The sequence below is a fragment of the Rhinatrema bivittatum genome, chromosome 7 (genome assembly GCF_901001135.1).
Source record: "Rhinatrema bivittatum chromosome 7, aRhiBiv1.1, whole genome shotgun sequence".
Taxonomy (NCBI): domain Eukaryota; kingdom Metazoa; phylum Chordata; class Amphibia; order Gymnophiona; family Rhinatrematidae; genus Rhinatrema; species Rhinatrema bivittatum.
In genome coordinates, this window is record NC_042621.1 from 143,512,629 (window position 1) to 143,534,286 (window position 21,658).

Consider the following 21,658-nt stretch of genomic DNA (forward strand, 5'->3'; position numbering starts at 1 on the left):
TCAGGAAGGAGGCATATCCAAGAATGCAGGTTTTTACCTTCCTCAGCAACTAGAACCCCCCATGGACTTGGCAGCAATCCCTGTATACAGATTGCTCCGGGATTTCCCATTCAGGATGTGGCAAAACTCCATCACATGTTTGACAGTGACCATAAACTCGATCTAAAATATTGAGTAGAGCCAGCTCCTAAGTTTGGTGTGGTGTTTGCCCCCTTTACTATCAAGTAGTGATGGAGTCTTCTCTGAGAAGAACCAAGAAAACTAGGGTAATCTCTAACACTCAACCGGATAAGAACCCAAAGATGCTGGAAACTTTTGGGAAGAAAGTTTTTCAAAATTCCATGCTCGTATGGTTGTACATCAGAAAGAATGAATCTATTATGAAGATGAAGCCCTTAATGGAGTCCTTAAACCATAAGCAGGCCACAGTGTGTAAAGCAGTTGAGGATGCTGAAGAGTATGAATGGCTTCTGGTCCACTTGGTCTATAAAGGTTTCAAAACTACAGTCTGTAAGCTGTCTGGTAAGACATCCATTGCGGATGTCTCTTATTTAGGGACAACTTGTTTGGGGACAAAGTTAAGGAGACTGTAGCACAGATTAAGGAGTATCAGGCTGCTATTCAGTCTTTTTCATTGGGAAGGGATGACCATCATCTGGTTCCCAGGGGCTAGTACTTCTGTTAGATGTGTGTTTTTCCAGAGACACCCCTTCCATTCTTACTAGTGTCCTTTATCGCTCCTTTCTTACAAGAGCAACAGCTTTCTGCCAGAGGACCACAAAGGGAAAGGTATCAACCAAATGCCCTGCAGCAACTGCAGGTGTTACCTGGGCCCAATTTTTGATGTCTCAGCCCCAACTACCCACCATCTTCAGGTGGGGGGGAGGGTCCAGTCTTTTTTCTCAGAATGGAAAAAGATCACCAAGGATCTCTGGGCCTGAAAATTTTGGAATGTGATTACCACTTGCACCTCTCTGGCCTACTCTCAAACCAGCAATTTTCAGTCTTCAATTCAGATCTGTCTGTTGGTCTGTCTTCATGTGGAGATAGAGTTGCTCCTTCAACAGAGATTGATAGCTGGTTCTTCTGTAGGAACAAGGCCAGGGATTTTACTCCCATTATTTCCTCGTTCTCAATAAACTGGGGGATTTACAAAAGCTGAACAAACTTCTGATGTGGGCAGAGTTCAAGATGAAATCACTTCTATACAGAAACATAGAAATGATGGCAGAAAAGTTCCAAGCGGTCCATCCAGTCTGCTCAGCAAGCTTATGGTAATATTTGCCATGCCATACAAATTATCAGTTTCCCAGATCATCAAAATCAGGGCCCTTGTTGGTTGCTGTTTGAGTCCAGTTCCCCATCACCTCTTGCCATTGAAGTAGTGAGCAATGTTGGAGTGGCATCAAACGTTTCAGGCTTATTAGTTAAGGGTAGTAACAGCCACATCAGCAAGTTACCCCCCCATGCTTATTTGTTTTCCCAGACCGTAAAATTCAGTGTCCTTGTTGGTTGCTGTCTGAATCTAATTCCCCTTTTCCTCTTTTATCACTGCAGTTGAAGCAGAGCAATGATGAAGTTGCATCAACAGTATGAAGGCTTATTGGTTAATAGTAACCACCATACCAGCAAGTTTCTCCCATGCACTCTTTTCTTCATTTCCATATGATCCTTCTGTTCATTCAGCCAAGCAACTGGATTGGTGCCCTGGATCTAAAGGATGCCTATGCATATCCCACTTCATCATTTCTAGTGGAGATACTTTAGGTTCAGAGTCGAGGGATCTCATTGCCAGTAGACTATTCAGCAAGTGCCTGGCGGTGGTAGCAGCCCAATGAAGTTCTGCATCTTCCTCTATCTGGACAATGGGTTGGTAATAGGTTGCTCCCACTCGGTAGTTATAGAATTCCTGGAGAAAAGCATCAAACATCTTCACTCCGTAGGTTTTCTGATCAGCTTAACCAAATTAACACTCACTCTTATTCAGAGGATTTGTTCATAGAAGCATGCATAGAATCAGTTTGGGATCAAGCTTAATGCTAAAGGGGCTAATATATATCTACCTCTTTGGATCCTGCCTGGTACTTATGATCTGGATTGGCCACAGTTGGAAAAAGTATGCTTTGGTTTGATCCAGTATGGCAAATCTTATATACTAATATAAAGATCCCCCTGCTGCAGAATCAAGATCCAGTAAGATCAGCCCTAGTCATCTTGGGACACATAGCAGCAGTTCATGTCATCCCATTGACTTGGTTGCATATGAGAGGTTTCTGGTGTAAGTGGGACTAGTTAAGACAACCATTGGCCCATCACAACAGTGTATTAGCCAGAATGAAGAAAGATCTTTGGGGTTTAAACCATCAGTTCTGGTTCTTGGACTCCCCCTGCAGGTGACATTGTCCATTGACACCTCCACCAGGGGGTGGGGAGATAATATACATACAGCTCCAACCCAAGGGACAATGTCCTTATCGCAGAATAGTCTTCAGATCAAACATTTGGAGCTATGTGCTATCTGGTATGCATTGAAAGCTTTCTTTTACCTTCTAGTGTGAAGGAGAATCTTGTTTCAGACAATCACGTTGCCATTTTCTGTGTAAACAAGCAAGGAAGGGCACAGGCTCCTTCACCTTTAGTTGAGAAGCCCTCAGGATCTGGGCATGTGCTATCCACAACAGAACTTATCTGCTAGTAATATATGTTTCTGATCCCAAAACATTCTAGTGGGCCACCTCAGTCGAGTCTTATTTTCCCATGAATGGTTGATGGGATCAATAGGTGCAGTGGACGGTCTGTTCAACCTTTAGAGTCAGCCAACAATTGGCTTATGTGCTACAGAGAGCAACAGAAAAGTTGGAAAGTTTTGCTCCATACTTCCAAGTAGGTTCAGCTCAGTTCCTTATGTTTTTCGGTTATGTTGGGATATTTCTATATGCCTGTCCTCCAGTCCTATTGATTGCAAGGCTAGTTTAAATGTGCTTCAGGATCACACATGAATGATTCTTATTGGTTTATCATGGTGAAGTCAAGTGTGGTTCCCGTATCTTAGGCCACTTTATGCAGCTGCTTTGTGTAATCATGAAACAGAGTATCAGCCATTATTGAGCCCTTTGTTCAGATGAGTACTTTGTGTGTCCTCCTCTGAAGCAGGCACTGCCATATTGGCAACACTAAAACATTGATTGGTATTGGGACTGTCTCCAAGTCTCCATTAGAATCAGCATTACCATGTAATTTTCAGATTTCTAGTTTTTATGTACATTTAAAAAAATATATACACTTCAGGGATACGTGATTGATTATTGTGGTTTTAATTAGGGCTTTTGAGTTACTTTCCACTTTTATCTGATGCCCCTTTATATTCAGCCATTGTGAGTTAGGCCTTTGACATTCTTTCACATTGTGATTTTCCTAGCGTGTAGCAGATGGACTCATAGGGGTAGATTTTCAGACGAGCGCGAACAGCCTACTTTTGTTTGCGCTCCAGGCGCAAACAAAAGTACGCTGGATTTTAGTAGATACGCGCGGAGCCGCGCGTATCCACTAAAATCCTGGATCGGCGCGCGCAAGGCTATCGATTTTGTATAGCCTGCGCGCGCCGAGCCGCGCTACCTCCCCCCGTTCCCTCCAAGGCCGCTCCGAAATCGGAGCGGCCTTGGAGGGAACTTTCCTTTGCCCTCCCCTCACCTTCCCCTCCCTTCCCCTACCTAACCCGCCCGCCCGGCCCTGTCTACACCCCCCCCTTACCTTTGTCGGGGGATTTACGCCTCCCGGAGGGAGACGTAAATCCCCGCGCGCCAGCGGGCCTGCTGCGCGCCGGGCCGCGACCTGGGGGCGGGTACGGAGGGCGCGGCCACGCCCCGGGCCGTAGCCACGCCCCGTACCCGCCCCCAAAACGCGGCCGACACGCCCCCGAAACGCCGCGTCGACCGGGCCCGCCCCCCGACACGCCCCCGACACGCCCCCCTCCGAAAACCCCGGGACGTACACGAGTCCCGGGGCTCTGCGCGCGCCGGGAGGCCTATGTAAAATAGGCTTCCCGGCGCGCAGGGCCCTGCTCGCCTAAATCCGCCCGGTTTTGGGCGGATTTAGGCGAGCAGGGCTCTGAAAATCTACCCCATAGTGTGCTCGTGCTAGCAGTTGGAGACGGATCTGACATCAGCACGGGTACATATACCCCCACAGGAAGTGTAGCAATTCAGTAATTTCCGTCTCCAAAGCAGTTTGGAGCTACCTCATGCTCGCTGAGCGTGTTTCCAAATTCTAACAACTAAATTCCTAGAAGAAAACCTACTGAAGACGAGCCCCGCACTCCTGTGGTGATACCAGTCGGTCACTCACCCAGTTGAGTTTCCCGAGCTGACTTCTGTGGTCCCTTGGAGGTAGGAGCCTCGGTCCGGTGGCCGATCCGCGGCAGGGACCTAGCCCCCGAGTGAGAAGGACTCGGGAGTGGCTTAGAGGCAGCCTCGGTCCCGGCGGGGTCTGGCCCCCGAGCGAGACGAGTTTGGGAGCGGCCTAGAGGCAGTGGGTGCACTTCCTCGAGCGCGGCGGTGAAGGTACTCACCCTCTCCCCCCGCAGCCGGAGACAGCCCGGGTCGCAGCCGGGAAGCGCCGAAGACAAGGTAAGGCGTACATCTTTACTGTGGTCTCCGAGGAAGTGAGGATTCGCAGGGCCTGCCTCATGGGCAGCCCGCCGAGGAGGTCGCCATTTTATCTGCCTACTCACCTTCACTACCTAGCAGCACGTTGCTGTGTGCATACTGAGATAGGCGCACGTCGCTAAGCGCACGCGGATAGGTGCAAGCGGGCGAGGCGCACGCCGATAGTATAGGCGCACGTTCATAGGCGCATATTCATAAGACGCCGTTGATAGGCACACGTTATATGCGCACGTTCATAAGACGCCGTTGATAGGCGCACGTTCATAAGACGCCGTTGATAGGCGCACGATCATAAGACGCCGTAGATAGGCGCACATTATAGGCGCACGCTCCTAAGACGCCGTTGATAAGCGCACGATCATAAGACGCCTGTTGGTAGGCGCACGTTCCTGAGACGCCCGTTTATAGGCGCAAGCAGCTAAGCGCAGGTTGATAAGCGCACGCTCATAAGCGCATATTAGTAGGCGATACATATTGCAAAGCGTATGGAGCATCAGAGAGCCCATACCTCCGCAGAGCCGGCACCTCCAGAATCAGGCATAAGAGCTCTAAGCCTCTGCTCAGCATGCAACCTCAGAGCCACACAGAGCGAGGAAGCAGACTCACTATGTGCCCAATGTGAGGAGGCCATGGGAGTCTCAGGACAGGACCGGTCCAAGCCCAGCGGTTCCTCAGGGAACACTCCGGACTTAGCAGGCCGCGGTGAGCAGCCAGGGAACCCGAGAGACCTGGTGCCCCTAAGGCCAGATCCGGCTTCACTCTCCTGGGTGGAATTATTCAAGGGAATCCACGCCTTTGTCCAGATGCAGTCTGCTCCTCGAATGGGCTTTTCTGTTCCAGATGATCCGGCCCCTGGACCCTCGAGACCTAGGTGCGGCCACTTGCCACCCAGAAGCCCCACGTATGGGGATTCGGATTGCTCCGAGGAAGATGCGGAGCCCCCCGAGGAGGGAGAACGTCCCTTGGAGATAGAACCATATCGGACCATGAGACGCTTCTTTCGGAAAGAGGATCTTCCAGGCCTGGTCTCACAATGCCTATCAGAACTGGACATTCCGGGCCGAGTCACCCCAGGGGACCCTCACATGAACCCCGTGTTAGAGGGCCTGCACCAAACAGCTCACCATTTTCCCCTCCTACAAGCAGCACAGCAGCTAATAGACCTGGAATGGACTGCGCCGGAGGCTGCATTCAAAGGGGGTCGGGCCTTGTCAGGCATGTACCCTCTGGACCTGGCATCCAAGGAGCTGCTGGCGTGCCCTAAGGTAGACGCCATAGTTAACGCAATTGTGAAGCGCACCACAATTCCGGTGGAGGGGGGAGCGGCCCTCAATGATGCACATGACCGGCGCATGGACACCATTCTGAAACAAGCTTTCGAGGTAGCAGCCATGTCCCTAAGAATCGCGACCTGCTGCACCGTGGTGATGCGTTCCTGTTTATCACAAGCGAGAAACACCCCGGGAGAAGACATGGAATCAGCTCTCGCATTTCTCACTGACGCAGCCTCCGACCTCGTCCGTACGGCAGCCAAGGGAGTGTCATCCTCAGTGGCAGCCAGGAGACAGCTCTGGCTACGCAATTGGGCTGCCGACTCTTCCTCCAAGACGCGCCTCACAAGAATGCCCTTTAAGGGATCCCTACTGTTTGGCAGCGATCTCAAGAAATGGGCTAATAAATGGGGTGTTGTTCCATTACCCCGTCTCCCAGAAGACAGGTCGAGGAGGAGCCAGCGTTCGTTTTCTAGACCATCCAGAGGTAGAAACTCTCAGCGCTTCAACCCTTACAGGGCTCGCTATCAAGCACCTCGTTCTCAGGCCAGGAACCAGCCCTTTCGGGCTAAGCACAACAAGAGGAGAACCGGCTTGGGTTCTGGTCCCGGCCGCAACCCACAATGACAATCAGCCGACCCATCCGGCGGTAGCGGCCATAGGGGGCAGGCTAACCCTCTTCTACCGCAGGTGGGTCGAGATTACTTCGGACCAGTGGGTCCTCGCCATCATCTGAGAAGGTTATTTCCTGGATTTTCTTCGGCTCCCGCCAGACAAATTTGTGGAATCTCCTTGTTCACCTCTCAAGAAAGCGGCACTAGAAGTGACCTTACAGAGGCTCCTGGCACTAAAAGCAATAATTCCAGTGCCTGCAGAGGAGATAAATTCTGGGCATTATTCCATTTATTTCATAGTACCCAAGAAGGAGGGCACTTTCAGGCCCGTCCTGGATCTCAAGTCAGTCAGCCGATACCTGCGGGTCCCCAGCTTTTGCATGGAAACTCTACGGTCTGTCAAGAATGCAGTACAGCCAGGGGAGTTTCTCACCTCCCTAGACCTGTCAGAAGCCTATTTGCATATTCTAATCCATCGGGATCACAAGCGCTATTTACGCTTCAAAGTCCTGAATCAGCAGTTACAGTTCCGAGCCTTACCCTTCGGGTTAGCCGCCGCGGATCTTTACCAAGGTCATAGTGGTAGTAGCGGCAGCACTCAGGAAGGACGGAATTCTCGTCCATCCCTACCTGGACGATTGGCTGATCAGGGCAAAGTCACCGGAGGAGAGCCACCGGGCAACCAACAGAGTTATAGCTCTTCTGGAAAGCCTAGGATGGGTAGTCAACATAAACAAGAGTTCCCTACAGCCGTCCCACTCGCTGGAATACCTAGGGGTTCAATTCGACACCCAGGAAGACAAGGTCAGCCTGACCTCCAAAAGGAAGTCGAAACTCCGGAATCATCTGCAGGCCCTTCTGAGCGCCAGCCGGCCCACAGCTCGGGATTACCTACAGGTCCTCGGCCTCATGGCATCCACTCTGGAGGTGATACCGCGGGCGCATATGAGACCATTACAACGCGCCCTCCTCTCTCGGTGGAGCCCACGATCACAGAACTACACCGTACACCTACCTCTACCAGCCAGAGTGCGGAATCAGCTACGGTGGTGGTTGCAGCCCGGCCACATGAGCCCGGGGTCAAGAATGTCCTCCCCAACCTGGACCCTGCTCACTACAGATGCCAGCCTGAACGGATGGGGAGCACACTGCGAAGAACTCACCTCCCAAGGGCGGTGGAACAGAGAAGAGTCAAGGTGGAACATCAACCGACTAGAGGCACGGGCAGTCAGGCTAGCGTGCCTGTGATTTGCCCACAGACTTCGCAACAGAGCGGTCAGAGTGATGTCAGACAACGCCACCACGGTGGCATAGATCAACCGACAGGGCGGAACCAGAAGCCAACAGGTATATCTAGAAATAGCCCCTCTGATGACTTGGGCGGAAGCGAATCTCCAGGACATGTCCTTCCTGGCGATGTGAACGGAGGAGAACACCATGGCAGACTTTCTCAGCAGAGAAAGCCTAAATCCAGGGGAATGGCAGCTGTCGCCCACAGCTTTCCAGATGATTGTGGATCAGTGGGGGACCCCGGGCATGGATCTATTGGCAGCAGGTCCAACGCTCAAGTACCCAGATATTTCAGCCGCAGGCGGGATCCGCTATCCCAGGGGATCGATGCCCTGGTACAGCCCTGGCCTCAGGGAATCCTGCTATATGCCTTTCCTCCGTGGCCCCTGCTGGGTGCCATTATACACAAGATTCAGCGACACAGAGGCCTAGTTCTTCTAGTGGCCCCGGACTGGCCAAGAAGACCCTGGTACACAGACATGAGAAGACTACTGGCAGGGAATCCTCTTCGCCTGCCTCCACACAGGGACCTGCTGCGGCAAGGTCCCATCCTCCACGAGGATCCAACTCAATTCTCTCTTACGGTCTGGCCATTGAGAGGGCTAGATTTATGTTTATTTAAATTTATTTAAATTTATGTTCTGTTTCAATGTAAACCGATGTGATCTGTATTTCATACAGGAACACCGGTATAAAAAAAATCTATAAATAAATAGATTGAAGAAAAGAGGATACTCGGAGCCGGTAATAGATACACTCCTCCGAGCACGCAAGTTCTCCACATCATTGACATATATTAGGATCTGGAGAGTTTTTGAAGACTGTTGCGACTCTCACAGCACCAATTCACATGCCGCTAAGATTCCTATCATTTTGGACTTCCTACAAGATGGACTTCAGAAGGGTCTGTCCCTCAGCTCCATCAAGGTTCAGGTAGCAGCGCTGTCTTGCTACGGTCCCAGGAGTGACGGCAACACCATTGCCAAACACCCAGACGTTTCAAGTTTCCTGAAAGGAGTCAAACACATTCGCCCGCCACTGAAGTGGCCAGTGCCCTTGTGGAACCTCAACCTAGTGTTGGAATTTCTAGCGGGATCTGCCTTCAGGCCCCTTCGAGGCCTGTCTCTCCGTTTGTTAACCCTGAAGATGGTGTTCTTGCTGGCTGTGTCTTCAGCACGCCGCGTCTCAGAGCTACAAGCACTGTCCTGCCGTGATCCGTTTCTCAGAATCACTCCAGAAGCTATCCATCTTCGCACGGTTCCTTCCTTCTTACCCAAAGTGGTCTCACACTTTCACCTCAACCAAACCATATCATTGCCATCTACGGCAGGTTTAAAGAAGTCAGAAGAAGGTCGAATACTGCGTCATCTTGACATCGGCAGAATACTGGCCAGATACTTGGAAATGTCAGAAGCAGTATGAAAGACGGATCATCTGTTTGTCCTTCATAGCGGGAAGAAGCAAGGGGAAGCGGCCTCATGGCCAACCATCGCCCGCTGGATCAAAGAAGTTATCAGGGCAGCCTACGTTGAGGCGGGAAAACCACTGCCTCTACAGGTCAAGGCTCACTCTACCAGAGCGCAAGCGGCCTCTTGGGCAGAAACTAGGATGCTGTCGCCTGCAGAGATATGTAAAGCGGCGACGTGGTCCTCCCTCCATACCTTCTCCAGATTCTACCGTCTGGACGTCCAGGCCAGGGAGGACACAGCGTTTGCGAGGGCAATCCTACACTGTCCTCGGGCAGCCTCCCGCCCAGTCTGGGAGTAGCTTTTGTACATCCCACTTGTTTTGAGTCCATCTGCTACATGCTAGGAAATGTAGAGATTACTTACCTGATAATCTCCTTTTCCTTAATGTATGCAGATGGACTCAGCATCCCGCCCAGCTGCCGGTATACATGGGGATTCGCCGACTCACGGTAAGCCATGTTTTGCTTATATAGGGCTTCCACCCTGCCGGGTGTCGACGCCTTCTGGTTGAGAACACTGGCGGTCTCCAGCTACCATCAATTGGTCAGGGTAATCCTGTTCATTTAAACGATCGGTCAGCTACAGCTTTTGCAAGGAAGATTACTGAATTGCTACACTTCCTGTGGGGGTATATGTACCCGTGCTGACGTCAGATCCGTCTCCAAATGCTAGCACGAGCACACTATACCCACTTGTTTTAAGTCCATCTACATACACTAAGGAAAAGGAGATTATCAGGTAAGTAATCTCTACATTTTTCACCCTTTCTTTTTGTTAAGGATTATTGTACTGAGTGGTGATATTTTTTCATTCACATTTTTTGTATTTAATTTTAGAATGGTCATTCAGTTATTGAAGTTCTTTAAGCCTTCCTTTTGCAGTTCCCCTTAAACAACTCGGTGAGAAGCAGTTATACAGTTTTATAATACTGATTAATTTATGACATCCTTACCAAAATAAGCCAATTGTAGCCACTATTTGTGAGTTTACGATCAGTGACCTAAATATAAATCCTTTGGAGGTCAGGGGAATTGAATTGCAGGACAGCATCTTAAAAAAAAAAATAATCTGAACTATAAACAGGTTTTATCATCAATACAGTGTACATATGACTTTGCCATATCAAGTTTTAATATATTACATTATGTATATTTGGTGTCATTCTCTCTTGCAATACCTGTATTCATTGCCTTCAGAGTGGCTAGTGGAAAGTTATTTTGACAGTCCTTATCCAGTCTTAAATCCATGTAGTATATTAGGATTTAGGGACTCTCTCTAAAGTTGTACAAGTGTAATGCCTCCTTAACTGCTTACTTCATGGGACGTTCCTGGGTTTGGGACCGACCTGGCGGGAGCCCTCCCTATGGCAGACTCCGTTGGTCTTCATGTTCTTGGCGCCTAGTGCCGCCACCTGGGGAAGAAGGTGTTAGAGGATGGGATTTCCCTCCCTTCATCTAGGAAAAAAAATGGGACTGTGAACGTGGCTGGCAGTATGTATAAATATACACAGGTTTATTAGATTATATAAGTATATATATTTCTACATGACTGTGTTCATTGCTAATAAGATGTCAAACAATACACTTATCTACTCATGGTTAATAGTCTCAGGCCATACAACTATATACATTTCTACAAGGTAGCAAGAACATTTAATATTTGAAAATTTAGGGTTGTTTGCTCCCACAGTATACCACCATATAGATTAGAAGGAACCTCTTGAGTTCCCACTTAATCAAGTGTTGTTATCCTCCCTCTTTTTTTCCCAAGTCTCACCCATGTGAAAAGATGCAACTAGACAGGTGGGCAGTGTTGGCCTGAGGGGGGTCCATATTATCTAAACCACTGCCATTTCCTTGGTGCCACTTCTGTTCTGCTGAAAGGTCCGTGCAAATGCAGGGATCCACACCCTTCTGGAGGACCCAACTGCTTCCTGGATTGTTGCTAGGGTCCACGACCTCCTAAGGAACCCAAATGTGCCTCTGGACCTGGCACTGAGGTCCACACCTTCTTGGTGGATCACTTGATCTGCTACTGGGTGCCCCTTGCTCAAGGGGGACGACCCAAGATCACCTCCTGATCTACTGCTGAGGTCCACAGACTCCTGGAGGACCACTTAATCTGCTGCTGGGTCACTTTCCAATCTGGTTCAGTCCTTCGGTGCCTCTCCCTTGGTAGAAGGGCTTTTCCTGGCTTGGGATTACAGCTCCAATAGGCCTATGGCTTATTTAGCATTCAATGATTCAGGCCCTCCACAATTTCAGCTTTTAGTGATTTTAGCTCCATTAAGCTCATGGCTAGTCATTCACTGTTACCCAGCCTGGATTTGTCACCTTCTCTCAGCTAAAAGACCAAGACTCAAGCAGGACCATGGAAAGAGAATGTGTGCACATCCTTCCATCCTGCCTGGCTTTTCTTTCTATTGTCTGAGAACTAGGTACCCAGGGGTCTGACTTCCCCTGTTAGTCAAGGTGAGAATCTGTTTGCTTCCTAGGACTGTTTTGCAGTACATTTTTCTCACAAATCCCTATCTCATTGAGAATTCTCCAGTGTAGGACTTTTCCAGTCATATTTCTGTATGATTTTAAGTGATATTTCACTGCAAGTTACCAACAGTAGGTCCAGGGGGCTGTGACATGCAAATTCCCCTACCTGATTCTCTGACTCATCTATTCAATGGTCATTTAAGCACCTTTACAGTAAGAGGTCTTGGCAAACTTTTCAGTCTCATTCTGGGTTTCCTGGGCTGGTACATCATGTTACATGGCTGCATTGTCCTCTCTCTTTTTATTATTTATTTATTTTTTCTCTGCTGCAGTTTACTTAAATGGTAGCATGCACTTTACTCTCTCTCCCTTGGGGCAGGGGGCTTCACAGGTAATAGAAGAGGGGTTTGCCGTCCTCTTGATTACCACAAACTCATAAATGAAGGTCATTTATGCTAGATGGCTGTCTCCTTTAAACTGAGCTATGTACAGAGAAAATTTTGCCTTTGCAGTCTCAGAAGAATCCCTATTGTATCATATTATCTGTTCTAATTACTTTTCAGGGTATTCATGAAAATTATAAATTGAATTTATAGTATCTTGAAAAATATAAAACATGAGAAGGCATTTTTAATAAAACCAAAATTTCCAGTAAGCTTTTTATCATCCATTGTATATCCTCTTTCCAAGATTATTATACCTTTTATTTTTCAATAGATAACAGGAAAAAAGCTTTAGTGAATCCAGCCATAGGTATCTTAGATTGCTTGCAGAGGTTTTCAAATGTTTAAAATATCTGCAAGGATATTTCTTTGCTTATCTAATCATAAAGTATCAAAAGATATACTTTCAGTCAGATTGCTATAAACTGGTTGAACATCTTGTGCCCCGTTGTGCTGTCCTGTGTGCATGTATCCAAAAAAACAGCAACAAAACTGTTCCATTACACTAACCTAACTTCCCCCCACCTAACATTTTTTAAAATACAATTTAAAAAGTGCTTACAAATATCAAATTCACACCTGCTTTTATTATACATCTGCGTAATTTCATGTGATGTCTAAATAAATAAATAAATAAAAATACTTGAAGTAGAAAGAACCACTTAACTTTAGGGTTTTGTCTCCCAACCAACTAACAATAGTGCTTCTATTACCATGACAGAGATTAGTATTTATTTATTTAACACTTTTTTATACCGGCATTCGTGGTCCGCCGCTGAAGATTAGTAGTTATACAGTTATCATTTACAGCAGTTTTCACCTAAATAGCCAGATAGACAGTCAGTAAGCTATTCATACCCTTTCCAACCATAATCTTTGTTATATTTTGGGGTACATTTTCTAAAGGATCTAGCCATACATCTAGAACTAGAACCACAGGGAAAGCAGACAGTCGATCAGTAGCACATGGTTCAGAGGGAAGTATCTTCAAAGGATACTAATGAAGCAGGAGGCATCCTAACAGAGAGGTTCCACAAAAGCAGTCCATGTGCCTATAAGTAAAGAATCATCTAATCTAAAAGATTCCAAATTATCCCTGTCAACTGAAAAGCAGATTAATTCAAACAAAAAAACCACACTTTGAATTGTCTGTATGCCAATGCCAGAAGTCTAAGAAGTAAGATGGGAGAGTCCGAGTGTATAACAGTAAATGGTGAGAGAGACTTAATTGGCAACTCAGAGACATGGTGGATAGAGGATAACCAATGGGATAGTTCTATACCAGGGTACAAAATATATCACAATGATAGGGAGGAGCAACTTGGTAGGAGGGGGGCGCTTTATGTCCGGAATAGCATAGAGTCCAACAGGATAAAGATCCTTCAAGAAACTTCAAAATAGAATCTCTTTGGATAGAAATCCCATGTGTGTGGGGAAGAATATAGCAATGGGAGTATAATACTGTCCACCTAGCCAAATTGATAAGACAGACGAAATGCTAAGAAAAATTAGGGAGGCTAAGCAAATTGGTAGTAGAGTAATAATGGGAGATTTCAATTACCCAAATTTTTACTGGATAAATGTAACATCAGGAGATGCTAGAGAGAGAAAGTTCCTGGATGGAATAAATGACAGTTTTATTTATCAATTGGTTCAAGAACTGATGCAAGAAGGAGCTATTTTAGATCTAATTCTTAGTAGAGCGCATGATTTGGTGAGGGACATAATGGTGATGAGGCTGCTTGGCAGTAGTGATCATAACATGATCAAATTTGAAATAATGACTGGAAAGGGGAAGATAAGTAAATCCACGGCTCTAGCACTAAACTTTCAAAAGGTAAACTTTGATAAAATGAGAAAAATAGAAAAAAACTGAAAGATGCAGCTACAAAGGTTAAGGGCCGGATTTTAAAAGCCCTACGAGCGTAGGGCCTATTTTATAAAGGCCTGGCGACGTGCATAAAGCCCCAGGACATGTCTAAGTCCCGGAGCTTTACAAAAGGGACGGTCCAGGGGCGGGGCCAGAGGCCTCTGGCAGTGGCCATTTGCCACTTTGTCGAAGGATCACGTGCCAGCCCGGAGGCAGGTGCAAAAGGGTAAGACAGAGTTCGGGGGAGTTAGAATAGGGCTGGGGGGGCGAAAGGTTAGGTGAAGGGGTGGGAAGGTTAGTTTAGGGGGATAGCTGTGGGCGTGGGCATGCGCAAGTTGCACCAGTGTGCACCCCTTGCACGCGCCGACCCCCGATTTTATAACATGCACATGTTAAAATCGGGCATACATGTGCGCTCACTGGGTAGCACGCACACATGTACGCCCGCACGTAGGTATGAAAATTTACCCCTAAGAGTGTACAACAGGTGTGGACATTGTTAAAAAAAAAAAAAAATACCATCTGAGAAGCGCAGCCAGATGCGTCATTCCATGCATTAAGAAAGATGGAAAGAAAGTCAAATGATTACTGACATGGCTAAAATGTGAGGTGAAAGAGGCTATTTTAGCCAAAAGATCTTCCTTCAAAAATTGGAAGAAGGATCCATCTGAAGAAAACAAGAAAAAGTATAAGCATTGGCAAGTTAAATGTTAAACATTGATAAGACAGGCTAAGAGGGAATTTGAAAAAAAGTTGGCCATAGAGGCAAAAACTCATAATTAAAACTTTTTAAAACATCCAAAGCAGGAAGCCTGCAAGGGAGTCGGACCATTAAATGACTTAAGAGTTAAAGGGGCTTTTAGAGAAGATAAGGCCATCACGGAAAGACTAAATGATGTTTACTGATGAGGACATTGGGGAGTATCCATTCCGGAAACACTTTTCACACCTATTACAAGTAATTTGTAACCAATCATTGAAATCATCCATTGTACCTGAAGACTGGAAGGTGGCCAATCTAACCACGATATTTAAAAAGGGCTCTAGAGGTGATCCAGGAAACTATAGGCTGGTGAGCCTGTCTTCAGTTCTGGGAAAAATCACGGACACTATTATAAAGAATAAAATTACAGATAGACATGGTTTAATGGGACACAGCCAACATGGATTTACCCAAGGGAATCTTGCCTCAAAATTCTGCTACATTTTGATGAAGGGGTGAACAGGTAGATGTGGTGTATTTGGAATTTCAGAAGCTGCTTAACATAGTCCCTCATGAGAGGCTTCTAAGAAAACTAAAATCATGGGATATGAGGTGATGTCCTTTTGTGGATTGTAAACTGATTAAAAGACAGGAATCAGAGTCTAGGATTAAATAGTCTATTTTCATAGTGGGAAAAGTTAAATGGTGGAGTGCCTCAGGGATCTGTACTTGGACTGGTGCTTTTTAATGATCTGGAAAGGGGGTAAGACGAGTGATGCGATCAAATATGCAGATGAAACAAAATTATTTAGAGTAGTTAAATCACAAGTGGGTTGTGATAAACTGCAGGAGCACCTTGCAAGACTGGAAGATTGGGCATCCACATGGCAGATAAAATATAATGTTCACAAGTGCAAGGTGACGCATATAGGGAAAAATAACCTATGGCTTTAGTTACACGATGTTAGGTTCCATATTAGGAGCTTCCACCCAGGAAAAAAATCTGAGAGTTATAGTTGATATTACATTTAAATTGTCAGCTCAGTGTGCTGTGGAAGTCAAAAAAGCAAACAGAATGTTAGGAATTATTAGGAAGGGAATGGCAAATAAAATGGAGGATATCATAATGCCTCTGTATTGCTCCATGGTGAGATTGCACTTTGAATACTGAGTGCGCTTCTGATCACTATTTCAAAAAAGATATAGTTGCACTATAGAAAGTACAGAGAAGGGTGACCTAAACGATAAAGGGCATGGAATGGTTCCCCTATGAGGAAAGGCTAAAGAGGCTAGGGCTATTCAGCTTAGAGAAGAGATGGCTCAGGGGGGATATGATAGAGGTCTACAAATCATGAAAGCACTTGAATGGGTAAATGTGAATCAGTTATTTACTCCTTCAGATTATATACAGGCTAGGAGGCACTCCATGAAGTTAGCAAGTACCACTTTTAAAACAGAAAAGTTTTTCAGTCAGTGCACAATTAAGCTCTGGAAATCATTGTCAGAGAATGTGGTTAAGCCAGTTACTATAGCTAAGTTTAAAAATGGGTTATTTAAGTTCCTGGAGGAAAGTCCATAAACTATTAATAGTATGGAATAGTCACTGCTTGTTGCCGGCATTAATAGTATGGAAGCTATTTAATGTTTGGGTACTTGCCAAGTACTTGTGACTTGCACTGGCCACTGTTGTAAACAGGATACTGGGCTTGGTGGACCCTTGTCTGACCCAGTATGGTATATCTTATGTTCTTATATATATATATATATATATATATATATATATATATATATATATATATATATCTGAGTTAGGCAGTTCGATCCAACTTCTTTATACGTTTACCCTATGGAGGATCTGAATATAGCTTCCTATGCCTACTGAGGGGCCGATGCAATAAAGTGCTCTCAGCCTAGCACACAGGTTAACCTACATTTGGACACGCATTTTAGACGTGCTAGACAAACACCTGTTGCAATAAGGGAATTAGCGCATCCAGAGCACACATCTAAACTAATGTGAAGCTTATAGCGCTCATAACATGTAAATGCCATATAGATGAGGCTATTAGCTATTATCCCCAATTCAAAAAATCACCATGCGTCCAATGCGCATTTTCTTAACATGGCAAATTTAACCCCAGCCCTGGAGTTGGCATCAAGTCTTGCCACGCATCCAGGGCTCAACAAAAAAAAAAAAAAAACGCTTTTCTATGGGGAGGGATGTGCTACTGCAAGAAGCCACGCTGTCCTTTCTCGACACCTTCACTTTTAGCTGGATATTTTATTTTTTTTGTTTGTCCCAATATAGATGTATTTTCTACCTACTAAGTATTCAAGCAAAGTGTATCATTCCTCCCACTGCAAAAAAGCCACCCTGCTCGCCTTGTTCATTCTCTCATATTCCTGCAGGGCGAGAAAACTGACGCTCGTTGAGTGTTCATTTTCCTAACGTACGCACAGCCACAACTCCTCTGGGCGCCTGATGCTTTTTAACGCAGTATCTCATTAAAATATAGCATCGCACGCCCAGGAGAGGTGATGCAATTTAATTTTAAAAAAAAAAAAAAAGGGATGGGTAGTTGGCATTGGAGGTTAAAATGATGAAGACACGGTAACCGTGGTTGGTACTAGAGCCAATATATGAAATTGCCACCGCCCATTTATAAAAATGTATACATTTAAGTGTATATTTGTATAGTTAAATGGATTGAGCAGACAGAGACAATTAATTGGGATTGTTAGTAGTTGATTGGTATATTCCTGCTTCAGCATTGAGCTCCGAATGCCACCAGTTGGGGGGCAGGGGAGGAGTGCATAGTCCAGGAGGAGATTTCATTGCTGGGGTTGGGTCCTCATACAAAGATTGGAGGTCTGCAGTGAGGGAAGAGAGGGATCTTTTTTCAAAGGATCTTCCCGTGTAACTTAAGGAGTTAGAGGTAGCAGATTTTCACGCTCAAACTGTAAGTAGCTTGAGACTGAAAATCCACCTATAGCTATGCAGGTAAAACTACATGCTTAACTTATCTGTGTCACCTTTGGAAAACTTGCCCTATGTTTTTAAATTATGGTTTTCTGAAAAGGAAGCCTTGTGGCATCAGATGTTCTGTTTCTAATATTCACCAGTTTTACACAGCTGATCTCAGCGCAACAGTGGTGGTCTGTGAAAAATCCATTACAGATCTCATTTAAACATCTTAAAGTCTTTAGATCAGCAAGCCCCGTTCTCAAAATACAGAAAATTGTTGGCTGATTAGCATACAAGAGGCTTTCGCTTCAACAGTGAAATGTCGCGTTAATCCAATAAAATTCTTGCTTTGGGAGGAATACGTGTCTTAAAGATATATTGGCAATTCTCTACCTTTATAAAATCGGAATCTTATCTCCAAGAAAATGCAGCATCTTTGTTAAACTTGCTTATCAGCAGGTAACTTGCCAGTTCCAGATGCAGTTGTGAATAACAATATAAAAGCCAGCATGTTTTTATAGGTAAATATAATGCCTTTTAAGGTAAAACTCTATAAATCTGCTCAATAATTTGACTAAGATGTTCTCATTGCAAGTCCTTTGTCCCTATCTAGGTTTGCTCTGAAGTTTCAGTCTTTGAAAAGATGGTCTTAAAATGTAAATCAGTCATAAATATAGCCAGCAACCAATATCCCCATATCCATTTCCCAAGAAACCTTTAAAATAGATCAAAGCTGGTATAGATGCTACTCATAATATTTATTCTCGTGAGGATTCCATCATATTCAAATGGAAGAACTCATATTTTCTTAGTTTTTAAGGACCTTTCCATTGAATATTGCTAGTATCTTGAGAGGAGCTGATTTACATTTACTATGGTGGAACAGAAACGCAAAATATGGAAGATTTCAAGTGAATCAAATCTATTATTCTTTCTATACATTAAATAAAAAAGAAAGATGCATTTTCTTTATTGTATTACTTATATTTTATATTTTGAGATTTGTGCAATCTTGGGATTGTCCTTTTAGTGTAGCTTTTTTTTTTATTCAAATGATTTACCAGTAATATATATATACATTGTTTAGGACTCTACATGTGTATTTGTACAAGCCTATGGACTTGGGCAGTATTGAGTAGCTAACTACCCCATGTGCTGCTTGCAAAGGATTGTTGTGTGACTATCCAACTTGTAGCATAAAGTATCATAACATATTTTTCCTTCTTTTTTTTTCTTAAACAGCATCCAGTACTACAGTGTTCCAGCAACACCCTCGGTTCCACAGACCACACCCAGGGAATCTTAATAAAAACAGCACATATCGAGGACCACAATAAACATACTGACCAGGTCTTGCATGAAAGTAAATACCACCAGAAACAAAAGTTTGTAAACTGTGCTGAAAATGACCCCTTTGGGCTAAGTGATTTATTAAGTACACAGCTAAAAATAAAGGACCTTGAAGAGGATGTGCCACCAGCGGAGAATCAGAAAATAGAAAAGAACCCAATCAAGTCTGGAGAGCAAACATATAATGAACTATTAGATATACAGACTTCACCCTCCTCCATTCAGATAACTACTCTAAATAGTACAATAACAGAGCCACAAGCTAATTCAGCTGTAAAAGGTCAAGCATCAATGATAGGTCCAGCATCTCGGATGAAGACATCGTACCTTTTCAAATCCAAAGGACAGAATACTTTGACGTGTCATACAAAGACCTGTTCTGTATCATCTCAAAGTTCCCAAGATAACAATGATCAGCAGCTGTATTTTCCAGATCCTAGTCCATTACTGCAAGTAACAGCTGATAATCTGTCACAAAGGCAGTCACCAGTTGCTATTCAGTTGCCATTGCACTCATTAGATAACAGTTCATCTGCACTGCAACCAACTATCCCTAACCTGTTGCGGTTGCAGGCGCCAGCCACTAGTCCGTCGCAGTTGCAGGCGCCAGCCGCTAGTCCGTCGCAGTTGCAGGCGCCAGCCGCTAGTCCTTCGCAGTTGCAGGCGCCAGCCGCTAGTCCGTCGCAGTTGCAGGCGCCAGCCGCTAGTCCTTCGCAGTTGCAGGCGCCAGCCGCTAGTCCTTTGCAGTTGCAGGCGCCAGCCGCTAGTCTGTCGCAGTTGCAGGCGCCAGCCGCTACTCCTTCGCAGTTGCAGGCGCCAGCCGCTACTCCTTCGCAGTTGCAGGCGCCAGCCGCTAGTCCTTCGCAGTTGCAGGCGCCAGCCGCTAGTCCTTCGCAGTTGCAGGCGCCAGCCGCTAGTCTGTCGCAGTTGCAGGCGCCAGCCGCTAGTCTGTCGCAGTTGCAGGTGCCAGCCGCTAGTCTTTCGCAGTTGCAGGCGCCAGCCGCTAGTCTGTCTCTGTTGCAGACGCCTGCCGCTAGTCCGTCTCTGTTGCAGACGCCTGCCGCTAGTCCACGGTTGCAAGTGTCTGCCGCTAGTCCGTCGCGGTTGCAGACGCCTGCCGCTAGTCCGTCGCGGTTGCAGGCGTCTGCCGCTAGTCCGTCGCGGTTGCAGGCGTCTGTCGCTAGTCCATCGCGGTTGCAGGCGTCTGTCGCTAGATCGCCGCGGTTGCAGGCGTCTGTCGCTAGATCGCCGCGGTTGCAAACTCCAGCCACCAGCCCATCGCAACTACGAAGACCAGCTACTAGTCCAAGTCAGAAAAGCATACAGAGCCCAAAAACCTCTAAGCTTCGCCCACCAAACGCTTTGCTGTCTAAATCCAAACAAATGAGCTTTCTTATCCCTTCTACAGCTGTTCCTCAAGAATCTCAGAATGTCTCCTCTAAGGCTGCAACTTCTAAAGTTTCAAAGTCACAGCCACAGAAAAAGGAGAGCATGCAGCAATCCCAGAGTAATAGTTTGTATGTTGGGGAGAAGACTGCTTCCAACCGACATTCCCGACTCCCAAAACCAAAGACACATTAGGGATATAACTTCTATGTGCACATTCCACTGGAAAGGTTGATTTACTCTGTACTTGCTTGCCATACATCTGTTGCATCAGAAAAGTGCTTCTCTATCTAGAGTCTGCAAGTCCTGAATTGCATTATAGACTGGCGGCCATCATTAGATTTCATTATTCCATTCTGAGTCTCCATTTGAAGCCCACACTATCAGAATTGTGCAGCTTTCCTTAAGTGAGCATAATGGTTATTTAGCTGTATGAAAAGCCTGCAGTAGAAATTGATTGCATTGTTCATCAATCCAGTTAACAGACAATTTAGCATATAGTGGAACCTGCATTTACAGCTAAATGCATTATCAGTCTTCTGCACCTTCCATTCACAGATAGTTTATCCCCAGAAATCATTTGGAATCCATATTAATCTAGAATATTAAAAATTGAGATTACTGCCCATTCTGCTGGCTGGGTTCTGACTGTAAACTGACATTTTAATTAGCAATTTTATGGGGACCTGTGCTAAATATTTACAAAATCTGGTTATTACTTCAGTGGCTATAATTCTTACTCATTTTAGCAACCTGTGTAAAAAGAAATGTCCTATTTATCAGTACTTATCTCATGACTTGATGTATTTAATATATTTTGTTATTTAATTTAGGTTTGAATGTTTTTGGTTTATTTTTTAACTTCTCGCATAAATCTACTTTTTGATAATAAAAAGTGAAAATTCAGTTTTCCTGAGCACAAATGGCAGCCAAAATTCCTAAAGATGTCACAGTACAAGCAATCTGTATTGTTACATTCTTGTGACATTTTAGCATGTCAGTAAAGTTTTATCATGGGATGGACTTTCAGAACCAATTTGGAGGGCAGTGTGTTTGTTAGTCACATTACTGGTGCAACATTACTGGGCATGTATCCTGGTAGACGGTGCTTTCCTTGATTTATTTCAAGGCTGGCAGTAAAATAATG

The 21,658-nt window shown here is 45.4% G+C and overlaps 1 protein-coding gene across 8 annotated transcripts in view; it reads left to right on the top strand.

Moving 5' to 3' along the window:
• CCSER2 (coiled-coil serine rich protein 2) overlaps window positions 1-21,427 on the top strand; it is a 547,725-nt gene extending 526,298 nt beyond the window's left edge. For 6 of the 8 annotated variants that reach the window (XM_029609300.1, XM_029609304.1, XM_029609303.1 and 3 more), the window contains one exon: window positions 19,018-21,427. In XM_029609300.1, coding sequence (XP_029465160.1) covers window positions 19,018-20,706 — 1,689 coding nt within the window. In that variant the 3' untranslated portion in view covers window positions 20,707-21,427. The remainder of the gene's footprint in view (window positions 1-19,017) is intronic. The other 2 variants (XM_029609306.1, XM_029609307.1) reach the window with 1 other exon arrangement.
• Window positions 21,428-21,658: the final 231 nt, after the last annotated feature.